Source organism: Podarcis cretensis, assembly GCF_951804945.1.
Source record: "Podarcis cretensis genome assembly, chromosome: 14".
NCBI lineage: Eukaryota > Metazoa > Chordata > Lepidosauria > Squamata > Lacertidae > Podarcis > Podarcis cretensis.
In genome coordinates this window covers 40,850,071-40,871,450 of record NC_137183.1, presented here as the reverse complement: position 1 = coordinate 40,871,450, position 21,380 = coordinate 40,850,071, and the positions used below count along the sequence as shown (strand labels likewise).

At 45.0% G+C, this 21,380-nt stretch overlaps 1 protein-coding gene across 1 annotated transcript in view; it reads left to right on the top strand.

The window, feature by feature from the left end:
* Nucleotides 1–21,380, top strand: part of LOC307202404 (uncharacterized protein) — an 85,357-nt gene that overhangs the window by 55,430 nt on the left and 8,547 nt on the right. Inside the window, exons 40-57 of the mRNA XM_079952291.1 lie at nt 700–873; nt 1,379–1,583; nt 1,971–2,131; nt 3,646–3,758; nt 4,713–4,794; nt 6,168–6,305; nt 6,464–6,626; nt 7,956–8,077; nt 8,779–8,919; nt 9,918–10,031; nt 10,677–10,805; nt 12,442–12,603; nt 14,666–14,821; nt 16,599–16,764; nt 18,533–18,717; nt 19,842–19,934; nt 20,065–20,269; nt 20,814–21,001. Of these exons, the coding sequence (XP_079808417.1) occupies nt 700–873; nt 1,379–1,583; nt 1,971–2,131; nt 3,646–3,758; nt 4,713–4,794; nt 6,168–6,305; nt 6,464–6,626; nt 7,956–8,077; nt 8,779–8,919; nt 9,918–10,031; nt 10,677–10,805; nt 12,442–12,603; nt 14,666–14,821; nt 16,599–16,764; nt 18,533–18,717; nt 19,842–19,934; nt 20,065–20,269; nt 20,814–21,001 (2,697 nt within the window). The remainder of the gene's footprint in view (nt 1–699; nt 874–1,378; nt 1,584–1,970; nt 2,132–3,645; nt 3,759–4,712; nt 4,795–6,167; nt 6,306–6,463; nt 6,627–7,955; nt 8,078–8,778; nt 8,920–9,917; nt 10,032–10,676; nt 10,806–12,441; nt 12,604–14,665; nt 14,822–16,598; nt 16,765–18,532; nt 18,718–19,841; nt 19,935–20,064; nt 20,270–20,813; nt 21,002–21,380) is intronic.

Genomic DNA, 21,380 nt, shown 5'->3' with positions numbered 1-21,380 from the left:
TGACAACACTGATGTCATTCAGATAGCAGCTCTCAGTCTCATTGCTCTCTCGATAAATTTGGCAACCTTCTCTGTTGTCGAGCTGTTCTGGTCGGCTAGGAGTGAGAACAATTTGGCTTCACAAGAGCGGCCCGGAATGGCAGATAGGAGCGGCGTGATGGTCTCGTCCCTGAGATCTTTATATAGGGAGCAAGACAAGAGAACGTGTGACACAGTCTCTACATAGCCAGCTCCACAGGGGCAGAGCCGGTTCTCGAATGAAATTTTCTGATATCTACCTTCAAGAACAGCTGAGGGTAACATATTTAGTCTGCTTACAGTGGTCTCCTAGATAATTTATAATTTTTTCCCATTCACTGTTGAAGTTTTGGTCTTCTTGGTTCCTGTGCTTTCAAGTCAGTTTTGCCATTTCAGCATAGTCCAACAGCTTGGTTTGCCATTCCTCTCTGGTAGGGACTTTGTCATCTTTCCATCTCTGGGCCAGTAACATCTGTGCAGCTGTTGTCGCATACATGGTCTTTTCTGGTCCTTTGAAATGTTGGTACCTACAATTCCTAATAAAAAAAGCTTCTGGTTGTGTTGTTTTGTTTTTTTTCAAAAGTTATTTTAAACACACACACACCCCTAATTCATTATATATCAAATGGGAAATGAAAACTCTCCATCCTTTTCATAACACATATGCTTTTTTCCATACAGGCTGTGGCTGGGCTGGTGGATGTTAAGAACTTGAGAGTGAAGATTCAGTATGGTTCATGCTGGATAATTGTTAGAGGGCAAATACAAGCAGTTGAAAGGAGGATTAATTTAACAGGGAACTTTAATCACAAATGGTCATGGTTGCTACGCTCATATATCCCAGAAACCATCCAGGTATGTGCCGGTCATTCTTGTTGTTCTTCATTTACCATATCTTTCTGTGTATAAACAAAAAAAATTCCTTCCAGTAGCACCTTAAAGACCAACTAAGTCAGTTCTTGGTATGAGCTTTCGTGTGCATGCACACTTCTTCAGATACACTGTTTCTGTGTATAAAATGTTGTTTTTTGCTTTTAAAAAAAATCAGACAAAAATTTGGGGTCATCTTATACATGGATAATGAATGCAGTGGTTGGTGGGCATCGCCCGCTGGATGATTGTTGAAAAAAGCTCAACAACTCAAGAAATACTGATTTCTTAATTTTGGGTTTTTTAAAAAAAAAACGGGTCATCTTATACAAGGAGAAATATGGTAAAATGGACTGATAAGTCCACAACCGCATTATGAGTGCAGAGCTAAATTGAAAGATAATTTCACTAAGCAGACACTTCCTTTTCTTTGCTGGAGCTGAACATTTCATGATTCTTGAGTTGCTTCTAAGGCACTTATCTCTCTTAGGTGATAATGTCCTTTGAAGTTAATACCACTCAAGAGAGGTGGATCCAGACTGTGAGTGGACAAACGCTTATTACCTATACCACTAACTCCATCAATGTGAAGCAGCTACGCAACACCTTTTGCTGCAGTCTGCATAATGTCACAACGGCGATAACATCCAGATATCCCGCAGCAATCAATTTGACCTTCTTCCTACAGAAACTAGGTACAGTCAATGTTGCCCATGTCCTGCAACCATTCTCAGCCTTGGTTCCCCCGATGTTATTGGACTACAAATCCCATCATCCTCAGCCAGCAGGAGTGGAGGTGAGGGATGATGGGTGTTGTGGTCCAACAACACCGGGGGAACCAAGGCTTGGAGAAAGCTCCTGATCCTTTCCTTTGAGTTACCTGCGGTCACAGTGACACCAGGTGATTGGCAGGTACCCATTTCAAAGCAGCGTGCAGACACGTGTGGGAGCCAGTGGGCCACACCCTGTTCTAAAAAAACCATTGGGCCCTAGAAATTCTCAAGAAAAAGAAGCACTTTGTGTAGCCTTAAGCCATGCACTGGACAATGGTGGTGGAAATTTTTCGTTTTGTTGCATTTCAGAAAACAAAGCCAGAGCAGCATTTCAAGGGCTATTTAATAACGAAAGTGTGGCTGTCACTGTGGATGCCCTCACTGAACTGCGTGGCCCTTTGGAACTCACAGCAGAAGTAAAACATTCCTCAGGTTACCTGAAGCATCATGGCCTCCCTTTCAGCCTCAAGGTATTTTATATTTATTTAACAAAATTAATTTAATGCTCAGTCGTAAACAGAACCTCTAAGTGGTTTGCCAGAAATATAGTTAACAATCCCCTGTAATGGGAAGTTCTTATTTTCTGATGTTTCATTGTGTTTTATTTTTTTAAAAAAAAAATTGTTAAAGATTTCATTGATTTTCCATTTTCAAAACAAATATCCAATATCAATACTAAACATTAGTTTTTCATCCCCTCCCCCCCCCCAATTGACTTCCCTCAGCTTCCATTTCTGGTTTATTACATCAAATGATACGTTGTTTATATACAATACTATGTTATCACAATGTTATATTCCTTGTTTTATGTAAATAAAATTGTAAATGTTTATTTAAATCCTGCCAACGAGTCCATGTTTTTTTGATGTTTCTGCAAATATATTGTAAAAGGTTCCCATTCTTTTTCAAAGTCCCTGTTGTCCTTTTTCCACAGTTTGTCCGTTAACTTTGCTAACTCTGTTTCATTGTGTTTTATATGTGCTAGGAAGCTGTCCAGAGTGGCTGGGGAATCCCAGCCAGATGGACAGGGTATAAATAATAAAATTATTGTTATTAATTAATTAATTAATTAATTAATTTGTTGTTTTATTTGGGGGGGGGGTTATTTTAAAAAAAGTATTTCAGGAAAAAACTATCCTCCCAACCTAAGGTACTTATTCTCAAAGTAGTCAGTCAAACAGTATACTGTTGTTGTTTAGTCATTTAGTCGTGTCCGACTCTTCGTTACCTCATGGACCAGAGCACACCAGGCACACCTGTCTTCTCCTTCATGGATCACTGCCTTGTCGTGGTGAAGGGGCTTGAATAACTCAGAGAAGCTATGAGCTATGCTGTGCAGGGCCACCCAAAACGGACAGGTCATAGTAAAGAGTTTGAACTAAACATGATCCACCTGGAGCAGAAACCGGCAAGCCACTCCAGTATCCCTGCCAAGAAAACTCCATGGACAAAAACAACAAACAGTATACGCTAAACAGCAAAAAGAAGAAGAACCTAACAACACTGAAATATTTCAGCAACAACATCAAATAAGGGTGTTTTCAGATGGGGCCTTGATATTGCCAATGGGCCATTGGCAGCAGGGTTTGTCTGTTTGTTTAACAAATAAATCTGGATTAAATGGTGTCGCATAAATTGGACATCGTGAGGAATACATGAGTTCTGCACATCCCAGAAAGTTGCACACACATGCTTGATTTCTGTGATCATGGCGGGTCAAAGAAAGCTGAAATACTGAAATCACTGTGGGGTAGGATTGAGATGCCCTTCCTCCAGGCCATCATAGGTTTGTGAGAGAGAGCACCATCAGCACATTGTGTGCCACAGGATGTTGTCCGGGCTGAATTTCTGAAACAGTGATCAGTGTGAAATGGTACGAGCATTAAAGAGGAACAAGACCTTGCAATGCTTCTGTTAGATTCCACGTGAACACATCCACATTGATGTGTTGTTGTCTTTTCTCTTCCCCTGCTTATTCCTTCAGCTGACGCTCCTTGAGATCATGTCTGAAAACCAGACAGAAGCATCCGTGAAGCTGGCTTGTGACCCAAACTTGAATCTCTCCTTTGTTTTCAGGGCTAGAAATAAGTTGCAAAGGTAAGAGGAGGTTGGCCTTGGCGTTTTACTCAGAGTAGGGCCGCTGAAATTAATGGACTTTGGCTGCTCCTGTGGGTCTATTCTGAGTTGGACTAGCGTTGGCTATAATCCAATGAAGTCCATCGTTCTTTGACTTCCCAAAATGCTGGGTTGCTGGCACTTACTGAGACAGAGAGGTTAGATGATGTCTGTTATTTATTAAGCATTCATTCGGATTAGTTTGTGGAGAGGTTAGACAATGTTGCATTGAGCAAGTGTTATCCCATACTTTCCAGTGTATTTTCCTGTACTTTCCTTATCACACAAGGATAAGGTGGGAGCAGCAGGTTTGTTGTACAAGAGCACCAAGCCAGCTGTATTTGCAAACCCTGAATTTGCTGGTTGAATCCCACCTGGTTGTGGTGACAGCCAAAAAGCACCTTCAGAGGGATAGCTAATCCCTTAACACAGAGCTTTCCAAACTTTTCCTGTTGGTGACACACATTTTAAACAGGCATCATTTTGTGTGACACAGTAATTCAGTTTTACTAGCAAACCAGAGGTTAAACCATGGGTAGGCAAACTAAGGCCCAGGGGCCAGATCCAGCCCAATCGCCTTCTAAATCCAGCCTGCAGACAGTCCGGGAATCAACATGTTTTTACATGAGTAGAATGTGTCCTTTTATTTAAAATGCATCTCTGGGTTATTTGTGGGGCATAGGAATTCGTTCATATTTTTTTTCAAAATATAGTCTGGCCCACCACAAGGTCTAAGAGACAGTGGCCCAGCCCCCTGCTGAAAAAGTTTGCTGACCCCTGGGTTAAACTAACCCTTTTCCAGTCTAGGGAGTATCGTGGGGAGCAATTGCACGACACACCTACACACTGCAGCCAACACACTAAAGTGTCGCAACACACAGTTTGGAAAGCTTCCTTAGCACATCTGATTGAAGATTCTCTCTCTTTCTCCTCCAGCGAAGAATTGCATATCAGATGTCTCCAGAACCTGCCATTTCTCCTTCGGCATTTCCCCAGCACGGCTGAAGTTTCCTCAAAGGTAAGTTGCTCCAGTTAAGTCTCGCCCACCACAGATTTTGCCAACTGCATCTTACTGCAACTTACATTAGGAAAGGAATTGGGGGAGAGGAAAACTGATATCACCACGCTGTTAATTCAAATCTATGGTGTGATCACAATTGGAATGCTGTGTTGCCTCACCTCAATATTATAGAGTTGGACAATGTTCAGAAAAGGGCAGCCAAAATGACCAAGACTGTTGAACTAACAATAATAAAATAATAAATAATAAAATAATAATAAACCTTTATTGTCACTACACCACCTGTGTGCAGTGAAATTAAACGAGCCCTCACCCCTACACTCAGTCTTGTTTGCGCTCTGTGTGCTACTACTGCCCTGTGAAGAAAGGTTTCAGAATTTGCAACATTTTAGTTTAGAGAAAAGGCGACATGATGGAAGTTTATACAATTATGAATGGTATGGAGACAGGGGATAGGTAAAAAAAAAAATTCTCCCTCCCTCAAAACACTAGAACCTTTGGGCATCCAATGAAGCTGTTATGTATTGGGTTTAACACATTTTATGTTACAAGGCGCGTTCTTACCAATTGTATAAGCGTTGGTAGACGAATGTTCTAATGGCAAGTAAGCGCATGCACTTTCAACTGTCAACTGTCAACAGTTCATTCTCGGGTTTATTATTGTGTTGTCCAGTCAGTTTGGTTCTTGTTTTCCTATGAGTGTGCTGTTGTCACTGACAAATGTTGAATAAACTTAGTTGAGGAACTTATACTATCTTGGCCTTCTGACTTTTTCCGGACATTTAACAGAAGCTAAATGTGTGAAGATTCAGGTCAGGCAAGAGAAAGTCCTTTGCACAACGCATGGTCCATGGTGCTGCTCTCAGGTAAAATTTGAAGGCTTCCCACAGGCATCTGCTCAGCAGCTTTGTGAAAATGATGCTGGGCTAGATTGTCTAGATTGGACTAGACAAGCCATTGGCTTGTCTTTAAGTTCTCAGAGTGATGGCCAGGGCCTGATCACAAATCAGATGATGCTGTCCTGTACCTGCTATAAAGGAAAATGAAAGAACGGACTGGGGAATCTCCTGGGGACCTGTGTGTGGCAGCAAAGGGGGGGGGTGAAAGACTTTGCTTTTCCAAATTTCAGCAGTGCCCTGTTCGAGGCCAAAATTCAACAACCTCCCACCCGTCTCTCGTCTTCCATTCTGCACTTGGACTATGCCATAATTGGAGGGTCCTACCTGCAATGTCGCCCTCCCCCCAGCTCAGCACCCAGTGAAGGGGAACCGGTCGCACTGCCCTAAAATCGCCTCTGGTGAAGAAATACATTGAGGGGAGGGCAAAGTCTTTTGCTGATGTTGTTTAACTATCCTCTGTAATTCCTTTAGATAAATTATTCTACCAAAGAAGCAGAAGGGAAAATTTCCATCCAGATGGAAAATACGGATTTCCTTGTTTTGACAAAGTTAGCATTTACTGGGAGGAACCACACACAAGTCCTTGAATTGATGCACAGTGTACCCCAGGTTGGTGGGACCACTTTTTAACATGTATTTTAATCCATGCAAACAAGGCAATGAGGAGGTAGCGAATAACCGCTTTGAGGTTTCTGGGTGTACAACTCAGGAGTCGTGGCGTACCAAAAGATGTTGCACCTCTCTCCTTTTTTTTAATTTTATTTCAGCTAACAATCGTTCCAAGGCGACTTGTTCTCACAACAGCTTACCAAAAAAGCAAGAGAACCCAAGCTTTGAGATGTGTTGCATTATGGGATGGCAAAGAAGCAAAACTCGCAGGCAGCTACACTGGAGTCTTCCCAAAGATATATGGAGGTCATGAAGTGCAGGGTAGGTTTCTATAAAACTCTGGGGCAAGCAGTGATAGAAGGGAAATGGTCAAAGCTCTCGGTTTAAGCAGAGCTTCCAAGGTTCAGTCTCTGCCATCTCCTGTTAAAAGTATCCAGGTGGAATGGTGGTTAAAATCATTTTAGATGAGACGGCAAAGTTGACATGTTTAAATACAGTGGTACCTCGGGTTACAGATGCTTCAGGTTACAGACTCCGCTAGCCCAGAAGCTGCTAACCATAGTTTCCCACGTAATAGAAAGGTATACAGTGGTACCTCAGGTTACATACGCTTGAGGTTACAGACTCAGCTAACCCAGAAATAGTACCTCAAGTTAAAAACTTTGCTTCAGGATGAGAACAGAAATCCGGCGCGGCGGCAGCAGGAGGCCCCATTAGCTAAAGTGGTGCTTCAGGTTAAGAACAGTTTCAGGTTAAGAACGGACCTCTGGAATGAATTAAGTACTTAACCCAAGGTACCACTATACAGAAAAAATCATTGTTGATATTTAGTAAAGATTAGAAACTCTTTATGGACTTTTTGCATGAAAAAGAAAAAGACCTTGTGATATCTGGGTCTGAGGACTGAAGAAAATATTGGTTTTTAGAAAGTAAAATAGTTGGGTGTTACCTCAGAGTGGATGCTTTGAATCATTTTCTACCTATAGCTGACAGATGAGGAATCAAAAGCTCTCTTTTCTCTTTTTGCTTTTCTCTTTCCTTCCTTTTATCTTCTCCCCTTTTCGGTTTGTGTTTTCATTTAGATTAGCTTTTTTTATCTTCGATAATCTAAAAAGATAATGGGTATTTAATATTAAACTTTGTATATTTTTTTCAAACTTTAAAAAAAAATCTATTATGGGGGGGAGTGGAAGTATCCAGGTTACAGGTGAAGAGAAAGAAAGATGGGAAAGTCAAGTGACTTGCTCTATTCTATGGCAGCTGGCTATAGCAATGGTACAACATCTGCCTTGCACCCAAAAGATCCCAGGTTCAATACCCGACATCTCCAGATACATTCCTAATTGAAAGAAAAGCCCATGTTCAGAGAGACCTTTTCAAATCCAGCATCATTGGCCTCATTCAAAGAGTAGATAATATGGATGTTCAACTTTCCCATCATGTGTTTCCTGGACAGGTAAGAGTATGAAGATGACATAGAAGTCATTCAAAGTTCTACCCCCAAATGAACTTAATTCACATTCAGTTCGCCTGGCCATTGTAGGGACTGCTTTAAGTTTGGAGATTTTTGAACTTCCTTAAATCCAACTGGTTTGTTCCAAGCACTGGGTGTCGTGTCTAATAGGAAACGTGGCTTGTTTTCCATTTCAGTGGAGATCTGCCATCCTCTCTCAGTCCCTTTTCCTCAGCGCTCCATGCTCCGCTTGCATGTGGAGCACTCTGGACGTAACCACAGAGACAACGTCATCATTGGTTGGGACGCAAAGGAACAGGTAACAGAAATGAGAGTCAGCTTTTCCATTCGTGCAGCGCTACACCCTGTGACCCTGCTCCGGAAAGCTATTGCCTCCTCAGTTATGGCCACCAACACGCCAAGTTCAGACAACGTGGAAACACAGAATGCAGGTTTTTCATCCAGAAGATCTCCCATGCTCATTCTCCAATATCACCAGTTAAAAGAGGGTTGAGGAACGTTTTCCAACCCGAGGGCCACCTAGCTTCTGGGGGCCACATGCTGTTGGTGGGTGGGGCCAGAAGCAAAAATAGACAGAGCAAGGAATGTATAAATATTGCCCCTTGCACCCCTCTCTCTTCTCCATCCAGCAGGCAAGGGACATGACCATAGTTCCTTTGCACACATACCTGGCTCCTTCCCTTTGGTCAAGGGGCGGGACAAGGCTTAGTAATCGCCTGCTGTTTCCACTATATAGCTTTAACAGCCTTTCTGGCCTCATAAGCCCTTCTCCTGTCTAAACCTCCCAAAACTTCAACAATACAAAATTAATTATCTTTTCCATTTGTGTGTAAATCTAGACATTATGTGTTTTATGTTGTAAATCACGCTGCGATCTTCGGATGAAGGGTGGTATACTATTATTTTTAATAATATAACGAATAATAAACAATATAATTAAATAGGAGAGATTACTATTGCCACCACTTGTTTAACCTCTGTTTCTGATTACGGCAACAGGTCTCTGTGTCCTCTTCTCTCAAGTTTGGAAAAGAGCGTGTCTATTACTACGCTGCTGTGGCTCACCCTTTTAACTTCACCATCAATCATATGGAGGTTAGATCTCTCACCGAAAGCAGAAGAGGTGCCTACAACCAACAGGTAAATTGACCAGATTGCATCCCACAAAGAATTAACGGTGCAATCCTATAGATAACTATCCGAAAATAAGTCCTGTTCTGGAAACTGGATGCCAGAACGCAGCTGTGTGCGCCTGATAATGTATGGAATTTTTCCCCCAATTGAACTGGGTTGTGTAAAGAGGGGATGGGGAACATGTGGCCCTCCGAATCTTGCTGAATTACAACTCCCATAATCCCTGACTGTCAGCCATGCTGGCTTGGATAGACAGGTTTCACAGGTTCCCATCCCTGCGACAAGGGCTGGCACATGCATTACACTTAGCTTTAAACCATGGTTTTCATATCCTGGGCTTGTTTGGAAGCTGCTAACCATAGTTTCCCATGTAATGGAAAGGTATAGTTAGTTATGGCTTCCTGGTTTGTTTCCCCACTTGTGCAAAGAGAAGTTTTTTGCAAGGAAAAGAAGCCTGGGTAGGATCATAAGAACACAGCCTGTCTTTCTATCCTGCTGTTTTCCAGGAGGTCAAAGCAGCTTACATCCATTTCTCTAAATCACAGGTAGGTAACTTAAGGCCCGTGGGCCGGATGCGGCCCAATCACCTTCTAAATCCAGCCTGCGGATGGTCTGGGAATCAGCGTGTTTTTACATGAGTAGAATGTGTCCTTTTATTTAAGATGCATCTCTAGGTTATTTGTGGGGCCTGCCTGTTGTTTTTACATGAGTATAATGTGTACTTTTATTTAAAATGAATCTCTGGGTTATTTGTGGGGCATAAGAATTCGTTCATTTCCCCCCCCCCAAAAAAAAAAAAATAGTCCGGCCCACCACATGGTCTGAGGGACAGTGGACCAACCCATGGCTGAAAAAGGTTGCTGGCCCCTGCTCTAAATGCTAATCACTTTGTCCCTTAGGGGCTCATAACCCTAGGGTGTGCTTTCCCCCCTTTCAAGTGAATATTGCTCTTGCCATGCTGCTCTGTCTCAAACTTAGTTTAGCATTTCTTTTTCTGACTTCAGGTGTGGCTGGCTTGGGACGATGGGCAACCCGCCCACTTGAAATTTACATTTGGCGACAAGTCCCAGACCAACACCACTCTTTGGGATGCTTGTATCACAGCTTCCTCTAGCCAGGTACAAATGTTTTTATTGGCATTTTCAATTAATATTTTAGGTCGTCTGTGAGAAACCGCTTAGAGGTCCTTTGTTCTAGAAAGCAGTATGTGCATTTTTATTTTTATTTTTTGCTATATAAAAGACTGCATTGCATCATTGCAGCTATGCCACCCAAAGTGAACATAGAGTGTTAAGTTGTGGGTGAACATATCAGACGACACAGCGATTCTTCAAACAGCTCTTGTTTATTCACAGAACAGAACTGAACTGAAGGGTTCAGTCAGCCTGCTTATATAGAGCTCCAGTACAACGTTACTATAACAACTTTCTAAAACTATCCAATCACTGAACGTCACTTTCGATCCCTTATTTGCATAACTATCTACAGTATCCCCCTGCTGACCTAGGGTGAGAACTTCAGTACATAACATAGAGCATTGGAAGCTGCCTTATACCTCAGTTCACCATTGGTTCATCTAACTCAATGTTGTCTGCACTGACTGGCAGCAGCTCTCCAGAGTTTCAGGGACGTATCTCTCAGTGCCACCTGCAGGGGCCGGGGATTGAACCTGGGATCTTCTGCAGGCAAACAGATGCCCTGCCACTGAACCACACATCTTCTCCAAAGTAATAACCAATGTTTCTCATTCATAATTTCTGCAGCTTCAGAATGTTCTAAGCCTTGCAAGTCTCCAGGCCTGCGGGTCCCTCGAGCAGACAGCAGCCTTGTTGAGTCAGCACTTGGACCTGAAGTGGGATGGCAGAAAAATTGTGCAGAATCTGACATACGAGGTGGAATCTTCATTATTCTGTTGCATGAAATTGAGTACAGTGGTACCTTGGGTTACATACGCTTCAGGTTACAGACTCCGCTAACCCAGAAATATTACCTCAGGTTAAGAACTTTGCTTCAGGATGAGAACAGAAATCGTGTAGCGGTGGCACAGCGGCAGCAGGAGGCTCCATTAGCTAAAGTGGTGCTTCAGGTTAAGAACAGTTTCAGGTTAAGAACAGACCTCCAGAACGAATTAAGCTCTTAACCCGAGGTACCACTGTACTGGTTTTGGGGGGGACAGGAGGCAGGCAGGTATGGAGGACTCCCTGGTCCTGAATGGGGTAACTGTGCCCCTGAAGGACCAGGTGCGCAGCCTGGGAGTCATTCTGGACTCACAGCTGTCCATGGAGGCGCAGGTCAATTCTGTGTCCTGGGCAGTTGTTTATCAGCTCCATCTGGTACTCAGTCTGAGACCCTATCTGCCCGTAGACTGTCTCGCCAGAGTGGTGCATGCTCTAGTTATCTCCCGCTTGGATTACTGCAATGCGCTCTACGTGGGACTACCTTTGAAGGTGACTAGGAAATTACAATTAATCCAGAATGCGGCAGCTAGACTGCTGACTGGGAGTGGCCGCCGAAACCATATAACACCGGTCCTGAAAGACCTACATTGACTCCCAGTACATTCCTGAGCACAATTCAAAGCTTTAAAGTACTAAACAGCCTCGGCCCAGTATACCTGAAGGAGCGTCTCCACCCCCATCGTTCAGCCCAGACACTGAGGTCCAGCTCCGAGGGCCTTCTGGCGGTTCCCTCACTGTGAGGTTACAGCAAACTAGACAGAGGGCCTTCTCGGTAGTGGCACCTGCCCTGTGGAACACCCTGCCATCAGATGTCAAGGAAATAAGCAACTACCTAACTTTTAGAAGACATCTGAAGGCAACCTAGTTTAGGGAAGTTTTTAATGTTTGGTGTTTTATTGTGTTTTTAATATTTTGTTGGGAGCTGCCCAGATGGGCGGGGTATAAATAAATTATTATTATTATTATTATTATTATTATTATTACATCACTTGGAGAAAATTGCTTTCATGAACAAGGCTGAGGTAGGGCAGGATTTGCTTTTTGACATATTTCATAGCCCTTGAGCCTGTTCTGCTAGCTATTTATTTATTTATTTATTCTTGTTCTGGTGGTGCTGAATGTTTTCCATAAGATCTGTAGGCTTGTGCCCTTGGCTCCCGCCAAATAATCCTGGGAACTGGAGCTTCCCCCTCACAGAGCTACAATTCTCAGCACCCTCAACAAACTACAGCTCCCATGATTCTTTGGGAAGTTTTAAATATTTAATGCTGTATTGTTTTTAACACTCGATTGGGAGCCGCCCAGAGTGCCTCGGGAAACTCAGCCAGATGGGCGGGGTATAAATAATAAATTATTATTAATTATGATTATTATATTATGTGTGGTGCAGATCTGCCTGAATTGGCTGGGATGTGACTGAATCTCACCCCAAAACAGTGACAGTCTGGGAGCACCCTTAGGAGCCATTATTAAACAACTTGTGAGTCGTACTCATCAGTGACTGCAGACATCAGAAATGCAGGCACGTTTTGAGCTCCTGTTCTATTTCCCCTTTTTTAAAAAAATGCAGAAAAGCAAGTCATTGCACCTGGATAAAATTCAGGTGGAAGCCATTTTGGAAAACATCTTTTCGACTCCATGTTCCAGTCAGCATATCATGGGGGAAATTGAAACGGACTACTCAGCTTGGCTTCGTCATTTTGCGAGCCTCAGAACCTGCGACCTCCCGGAGGTAAGTGATGCGTTGCCATTGCTCTCAGATACAAACAGGGTAATCCTATACCTGCCTATTCAGAACGAAGCCCCACTGAAATAGACGAGGCTTCCTTCTGAACAAGCATGCATAGGACTTCAGTGACATGTTCATGACTCTGCTTTGCAGAGAACAACCCTCTATCAATCTGAAAGCATCCTATGTTATTAGAGGGGCGGTCAGGTCCGAGTCCGGCTTAAAAGATAAAGAATCCCAGAATCGTTGGAAGGGACCCACGAGGGTCTTCTAGGCCAACCCTCCGCAGGGCAGGAATCGTTTGCACAGCATGGGGCTCAAACCCAGGACCTTGAGATTCAAAGCCTCATGCTCTACCAACTGAGCTATCTCCCTAAGAAGGGAGGACAGGAGGGTCTTGAAGTTGCCCATCAAACATGCACGCCAGGTCAGCAGCTGGCTGAGCAAGAAGGCACACACCTCACCAGGTCTCTGTCTTTCCCACTGCATGGGAATCATTGTGTCTCTGTGTTCCCTTATGGAGGCAGCGAGTGTCCCTCTAACTACCAGTTCCTGGCAAACGCAAGCAGGGAGAAAGTGCGACTGCACAGAAGTCCTTCTTGCGGGCTCCCTATAGGCCTGTTATAAGAAAATCTGCTCCCTTTTGCTTATGGGGTATTCCAGAGCCCGTAGGGAGTCCTTAAGTGGGTTCCCTATCAGTAGGAGAAAACAGAGGCCAGCCAGAGTACCGTATTTTTCGCTCTATAAGACGCACCCGACCCTAGTTTTAGAGGAGAACAAGAAAAAAAAAGTTCTCTCCCTCTCTGCTCAACGCCTCTCCAGCAAAGCGGGAGGAGAAATGGAAGGGGCTCTGTTTCTCCTCCTGCTTCTCTGAAGGGGCGCTGCGCAGCTTTCCCTCTCTGCACAGCGCCCCTTCAGCAAAGTGGCAGGAGAAACAGAGCCCCTTCCATTTCTCCTCCCGCTTTGCTGAAGGGGCGCTGCGCAGAGAGGGAAAGCTGTGCAGCGGCTCTCCAGCGAAGCGAAGCCAGGAGAGCAAGAGGGATCAATTCCTCTTGCTCTCCTGGCTTCAGCGAAAGCTGCGCAGCCTGCACTTGCTCCATAAGATGCACACACCACATTTCCCCCTACTTTTTAGGAGGGGGAAAGTGTGTCTTATAGAGCGAAAAATACAGTATATTGAGAAGCAAAGCGGCTAGTAAGCCTGATCTTTATTAAAGGAACTGTTGCAACAGAGTGCCCACTCACCACATGCAAGAGGGAGGAGAATCCTGAACAATGGTGCGCAAGCCCTTATATAGACTTTTGAAATTGCCCACCCTGTAGCCCAAGACTCCCCAAAACACATCGTACATACATCACAGAAGGAGGCAATCTACAGCAGAAATCCTGCCTGCCAGGATATCTGATAATGGTCACTGATTGCATTACCTGGGCAGTCTGGCCATTCTTTTGTGATCGTTAATACTTTAGTTCCTGAGTCCAGGTTACAGGCTCACTGTTTTCATACATAAATGCGCCCTTAAGACAGGATTTGCAAGCAAAAAGACAATGGGAAGGCTTTCCCCATTTGCCTCCCTTACTGCAGAGGAATATTTGAGGTCATTGGGAGAGTCAAAATGGCTTCAGGATTGCTCCCCCATACTATTTCAGACACATGGTTCATATATTTAGATATGTGTGTATTTATGAATGTTTATTCTATATTTGAGACCTTAAAATTCTTATGACAGGCCTCTAGTTGTACCCTGTGAGAGCAGGATGCTGGACTACATGGGTCTTTGGCCTGATCCAGCAGGGCTTTTCTCATGTTCCATTCCAGCTATAGTCATTATTTCGAAACTGGCATCTATACATAACAATTACCATATGCAATTTTTATGCAAACCTTTTGCGGGGTGCATTTCCTCTTTGGGGGCACCCTGCCTGTCAAGACTTGGAAGCAGTATCAAAGAGGCATCATTCCAACCCACCGTGACACATGTCTATTCCCCACCCCCACCCCCTTTACTTTACTTTACTTTACTTTGCTCTGTCTCTGGTAATTCCACCCACTCTGTTTTCCTAGGCAATTGCAGTCTCTGGGAAGCACCAGCTAAACAAGGGAGGTTTTCTCTGGCGATCAGAAGGCAAACTCAGCCTTGCTGGCGGCGAGGGGTCCATCACAGCCGCCTTAAGAAATCGTAGCACAGCTGAAGAGAGGAACTATTCGACAGAGTTTTCAGTGAGTTGTATAATATGTGACGGGCCCAGGCTACCTGAGATATCATATCTCCTTATACAAACCTCCCTCATGGGAGCAACTTCTCTCAGGCCTGTTGACATCAGAGCCAAGGTTGGTGGCAACACCAAAGGAAGCCTTTTCTGTGGCAGCTCCCATATTGTGGAATTCTCTCCCAAGAGACTGGCTCCCTCTTTGCTATTTCCTGCTATTTCCTGTTTAGGCAGGCCTTCAGAAACTAAGGCACAGACCACAAAAAAACAGCGACAATGTGTTGTTGACAAAGGAAAGCTGGACATATAAAGGGCCCCATTACCTTCAGTAGCTTAGGGCCTCATCAAACCTAAATCCGGCCCTGCTCTGGACTGAATATCCCTTTGATCTGATGCAGCAGGCACTTAAGTTCCAATGGCAAGCAAAGGGTTAAGCACGCTCTCATTTCCCTGCCCTTCCTTTAAAGCAAATTTCCCCCTCCCAACAGAACTGTTGCAAGAGAAAGGACTGCCTGGCCTTTCTTGCGCACCCCTGCTACCTGACATGCAATTTGCCCCGACAATCCTGCGTCCGCCATAACTATTTGAGTTCAAAATTTACCTTATTGCAAATGAGCATGCACTGCCACCTAGTGGTAAAGGTATTCAGGTGAATATAAATAATTTGAAGAGTGGGCTGGCGGTGGGAGCTTTAAAATTACTAGTAGCTGGGTGGGTGCAGAACCGTCTTTCCCATAGGGCTTAGTGGTGCGTTGCACCAGGGCACCGGCCTCTCAGGGGCGCCCCAGCGAGTGGAGGAGCTGCGCAGCTTTGCCAGCAGCCTTCCCTTTCCCTGCACGCCTGCAAGCTGTGCCCCGCCAACTATATGGCTGGGGGGCATGCAGCTTCCCTCCCAAGCCTCTGTAGGGGATTGCTCTCCCGCAGTGGCATAGGGGAGAGTTGCGCCCCCTCCATGGCTGTCTGCGCAGCTCCCCCCCCCCCCCCCCCCGCAATCCATTGTAATTTGGGGGCGCTGGGTGGATAGTTGCACCCCAGCGCCGCATCTGCTAAAGACGTCCCTGGGTGGGTGTCAGCAGAATTCAATTAGGGCCTAGTGCCTTCTCGCCATACCACTCCAAATCACCATTCAGTATGAGGAAAGAAGAAGAAGAGTTTGGATTTGATATCCCACTTTATCACTACCCGAAGGAGTCTCAAAATCTCCTTTCCCTTCCTCCCCCACAACAAACACTCTGTGAGGTGAGTGAGGCTGAGAGACTTCAAAGAAGTGTGACTAGCCCAAGGTCACCCAGCAGCTACTTGTGGAGGAGCGGAGATGCGAACCCGGTTCACCAGATTACGAGTCCACCGCTCTTAACCACTACACCACACTGGCTTTGGGTTGTGGTATTTGGGACTCCTTTGTTTATAGAAAACGAGGGGAACAGGTGACACAACAGAATAGTATAAAATTATGTGTGACATGGGGAATGTGGGTAGAGTATTTTTTAAAAATGCCTCCCTCTCTCATGATGCTAGAATTCATGGATTTTCAAAGAAGGCGAATGCTGGAAGTTTCAGGACAGAGAAAACTAAGTCATCCTTCACGCAGCAAATTGTTAAACTATGGAACTCACTCCCACAGGGATGGCCACCAAGTGGGATGTCTTTAGAAGACAAACGGACAAATTTATGGAGGAGAAATTTGATGGCTACTAGTCACAATTGCTATGTTCTGCCTCCGAAGGTAGAGGTGGTGACGCTTCTGAAAACCAGTTGCTGAAAATGTTTTTCCTTTCTTTCCACAGCTCAAAGCATCTGATGCTGTTTGGCTGGGTGTGGTGGGAGGTGTGGCTTCCTCAGCTGGTCAAAGTCAAGTCCGGGTGGAGGCAAAGATTGACCCAAAAGAGGCAGTGAAAATAGCAGCTTCCAAAGGAAAAGGATGCCTTCAATGTTACATGGGATATCTAAAAGGTAAATTCGCTATTCTGTTCTGGATAATTGTCATCCAATTGCATGTGGAATGCCTCAAAGTGATGGCCAGTGTGCTGTTGCGGTTAGAGGAGGGGAGTCTCAGGCTCGAATGTGGCCCACCATACCTCTCTGTGTGGCCTTCAGAGCTCTCCTCAGTGCCCATCAGGGGCACCAACTTGGGTCCCAGGTTATGGGTGCCCAGCACTTGTGGGGGGCCTGTGGTGTGGTTGCTGAACACCCCCAACAAGATGGTGCCCCTGGTCCTCACCCTTCATTGGCCCTCCCCCATGCCCTCCCAGAGAGCTTCTTGCCTGCCTGGAATATGTCCTGATAATAATGCCTCTTCCTTTTCTGGATAGGAAGACCTCTCTGCAGAAAAGTCTGACTCGCGCACTGCCAAAATGCGACTTTCACTTTTTTACAGCAGGCTGCTACACCTGCTGGTCCACCTGCTATTGCCTCTGGTCCCACCCACCATGAAATGCGCCCCCCCCCCCAAAGGTTGTACATTAGTCAATGCGGCCCTCAGACTGGAAGAGATTCCCAAGCCCTTGCATCTGCATAGCAGTGGGAGAGCTAGAGATCAAATCCTCATGGAGCTGGGTGACCTTAGGTCCAACTCTTTCTGTCTCTCTGATTAACTCCCCTTACAGTAGCTAGGTAAAGGTAAAGGTACCCCTGCCCGTACGGGCCAGTCTTGACAGACTCTGGGGTTGTGCGCCCATCTCACTTAAGAGGCCAGGGGCCAGCGCTGTCCGGAGACACTTCCGGGTCACGTGGCCAGCGTGACATCGCTGCTCTGGCGAGCCAGAGCCGCACACGGAAACGCCGTTTACCTTCCCGCTGGTAAGCGGTCCCTATTTATCTACTTGCACCCGGAGGTGCTTTCGAACTGCTAGGTTGGCAGGCGCTGGGACCGAGCAGCGGGAGCGCACAACGCCACAGGGATTCGAACCTCCGACCTTTCGATCGGCAAGCCCTAGGCGCTGAGGCTTTAACCCACAGCGCCACCTGCGTCCCCTCTTGCAGTAGCTAGGAAGGGACAAAAAGGAGTTTAGGGATTTTAAAGAAACAATTTCATATGTTGTGTGTCTTCGTTTCTCAATTTGATCCAGGTGGTATACAAATAAAACACAGCTCTTAGTGGCCAACTTTATTGGTTGCTCTTCCTTCTTATGGCTTTGTGGGGGCATGGACAGGTCAGGTCTTCAAATAGAGGACTGTCCTGTGTAACGTAGGATGCATGGCCACCCTTGACCCAGAGTAGCAGTGATGGTGATTTGGCAGCCTCCTTTTTTGTTTATATTTTGGAAGTTTGTTTAATTTTATTTTTTTTTAAATTTAATATACCGCCCTATACCTGGGGGTCTCAAGATATAAAACCACAAAATACCTAATAAAAATAAAAACAACAACCCCCCCCCCCAAAAAAAAAACATTTTAAAAGGACATAGGATGTAAATCGGATCAATCAAAGACCTGGTTGAAAAGGAACCATTTTTGCCTGGCAGCTAAAGGTGTATAATGAAGGCGCCAGGCGAACTTCCCTGGGGAGAGCATTCCACAGACAGGGAGTCACTGCAGAGAAGGCCCCGTTCTTGTGTTGCCATCCTCCAAACCTCTCGAGTTTGTCTGCAATTCTACAGTTCTATGATGATTTCTACCATTTTGCAATGGCTGCTTCCTTCCTTTCCTTGATTTGACATTTCTCTTTTTCCACCGTGACCGCGGGAGGCTTAAAACTTTGTTCTTCTCTTGGTTCTCGCAGAGGATGCTGAGGATGGGCTGGAGCTCGAGACTTGCACAGATGGCCAACAGCATGCCGCTTTCAATGCCTACCTTGTCATTAACAGAGAGAGACGAGAGGAAGTGGGGCACTTGGCCCTTGAAGCCTCCAACAAGAGCTTGAGCTTCAAGGCCCATGGCTGTGGAGGTCCAGTCGCTAAAACAGAGGTGTGGTGTTTTCAAATACGACAGGGTCCTCCAGATCCCCATTTTGTTCTGAGCTTGTTATTATTTTTGCTCAAGATGGGATCAGGGCAGTTAAGTTCTGGTTTTGTGGTGGGGAAAGACCTTCATCCCATTGCTTGATATCAGTTGGCCTTGGAGACCAATATTTCTTGGTGGGGGTGGACACATTGCTGCGCCAGATGTGGCCAGCAGTGACCCTGGTGATGGTACCCTAAAGTGAGAGACACCAAAGGGGTCTCATATTTGGGGGTGGGGCTGTGCTATGGTCAAAGACCCCACCTGCTGCTATTTGAGCCAGGAGATTTACCGTACTTTTCCGTGTATAACACGCACCCATGTATAAGATGACCCCTGTTTTGGGAGACTCCAATTTAGGAAAATGGGGGAAGATTGCTCAGAGTTGTCAAGCTATTTGTTTGCGGAGGATTGCCCAGGGTTGTCGAGCATTTTTTCGAAGAGGGTGGATCAGATTTTGGGGGTGCAATTGCTGAAAAACAGTCAAAGAGAAAACCATCGTCTTGTACACAGAAAAGTACAGTACTTCTAGTGGTTTGGGATTTTGTTTCTTGGTGGCTAGATGGAGAATGATTGTTTTTGCTGATGCAGGTAAGTGCCTAGTCATGTGCCTGGAAGGGAGATTTTGAGACCACTTAGTTGGGGGTGGGGGGGGTGGAGTGACAGGATCCCAATTCTGTGGTGTCGGATCATGGGTAAACATGAAGTAAACATGATCCACAGCTGAAGTCTGGACAGTGGAGAATGTAGTTTGATTGCTGAGAATGTTTAGGCAACCCTCATTTCCCATCACAGAGCTACAGTTCCCAGAGTGCCCTAAAAAAAAAGGATTAAGGTAACTACTAAACTATTCTGAAAACTGTAGCTTTCTGAGGGGGAATAGGGGACTCCTAGCAACCTTTATCACCCTTACCAAAATTACACTTCCCAGGAGTCTTTGTGGAAAGCCATGACTGTTTAAAAGTGGCATGATGTTAATTTGTGCAAATAGTGCCTTAGAGATCCCAGACAGTGAGAGCTAAGCCTCGTGTTCACCTTAGTAATCTTTTCAAAACCACACATCAAAATCGTCTTCTTTCTGATTCTCGCAGTCAAAACTGAGTAAGATCGCATCCGATCTTCAGCACAGGCTGGTGGCAAAGATCAAGAACCTGGAAGGATGCCTCCAGGATTTCAGGAAATCGGTAAGAAGTTGGCAGCAACTATGGCAAATGATCAGGGTTAGGCCAACAACATCTGGAGGGTTGCAGATTCACCATCCCTGCTATATTAAACAAAAACAGTACAACTATGTCTGTGGTGCAAACCCTTCAGGTGCAGCACGTTGACTTTCTCTACGATGCTGTTGGATGGCTTTTAAAAACTTCCCAGGAAGTAGCAGGAGTCCTCCAAAACAAAATGAGAGGAGTCGTCCAGTTGTGGAAACAGAGTGGAGTCAAGCAAGCACTACAGAACAGCCTCCCACTTTACCTGGGCAAACTTCAAGTCATCATACAACAAATGCAGATGGAGTTGCAAAGTAAGCAGGGCAGGGTGGAATGATTATATATATATATATATATATATATATATATATATATATATATATATATATATATATATATATTAAGGGCCTAGCCAAAGATGGGACCAAAGATGGGGACTCTCAGGTTCAGGGGATGGGGAGGTATGTGGCCCTCCGAGCCTTTCTATCTGGCCCTTGGGACTCTCAACAGGACACGCCCCCTCCCCAACTACCTCCCTTGTTCCCAGATGATGTAGCCTTCACTGGCTCTGCGTTGCACCTTCCTTGGATATTTTTGCCTGTACAAAAATTAGGAGAAATTTTCATGAAAAATTGCTGGTGCATTTTCACAAGGACATTTTAAATAATAAAATTTTAAAAAGTGACGCAGAAATTTCAGAGTGGAAAAAAACAAGAAACTGAAATTGGCAAATTTGCCCATCCACAAGTCATGTATGTTAATTTCAATAGGTCTACTCTGAGTAGGAGCAGTGGTGGATATAACCCTTTCCCCACTCCCCATCACACTCTCTTCCCCGCCCTGTTTCCTTTTTAAAAGAGCCATTGACAACACTGAAGGATGCTTATTACGACGTGACGTTGAAGCCTTTGGACGAGGTGTGGCAACAGAGGACGGAGGAGTATCTGAAGAAACTCCAGGCTTTTGTGCCCACGCTGGTGAAGGATGTGTGGCTGATGGAGCCAATCCAGGTTTCCCTGAGAATGTTGAAAACCGCCTTGGATATGGTTGGTATTTAAAAATTATTCATGTCCCTCCTGCTCAGCACAGGAGCCCCAGTGGCCTAGTACCTGCTTCCAACAGGAGTTTGCTTGTCATACAATCACAGGACTGTCAATTTGGAAGGCCTCTTTTATACGTAGCAACCATTTTGTGTTGTTCCAGGCCCTCATGACAGCCATTTTGTGTTGTGGTACGCATCATGAAGTTTTCCATTTCATGACGGGTGTCCGCATCGCTTTTTCAAAATCTGTGTCCCAGAACTTGGCGGTGAGGTGTCAGCAAGATTGTCACGTCCTCAGACTTCACTTCAACAAGCAGATTTCTTTTTAATGATACACACTCTCTGCCATTGCTTTTAAAAATTTTAAAAATATCCAGTTTAAA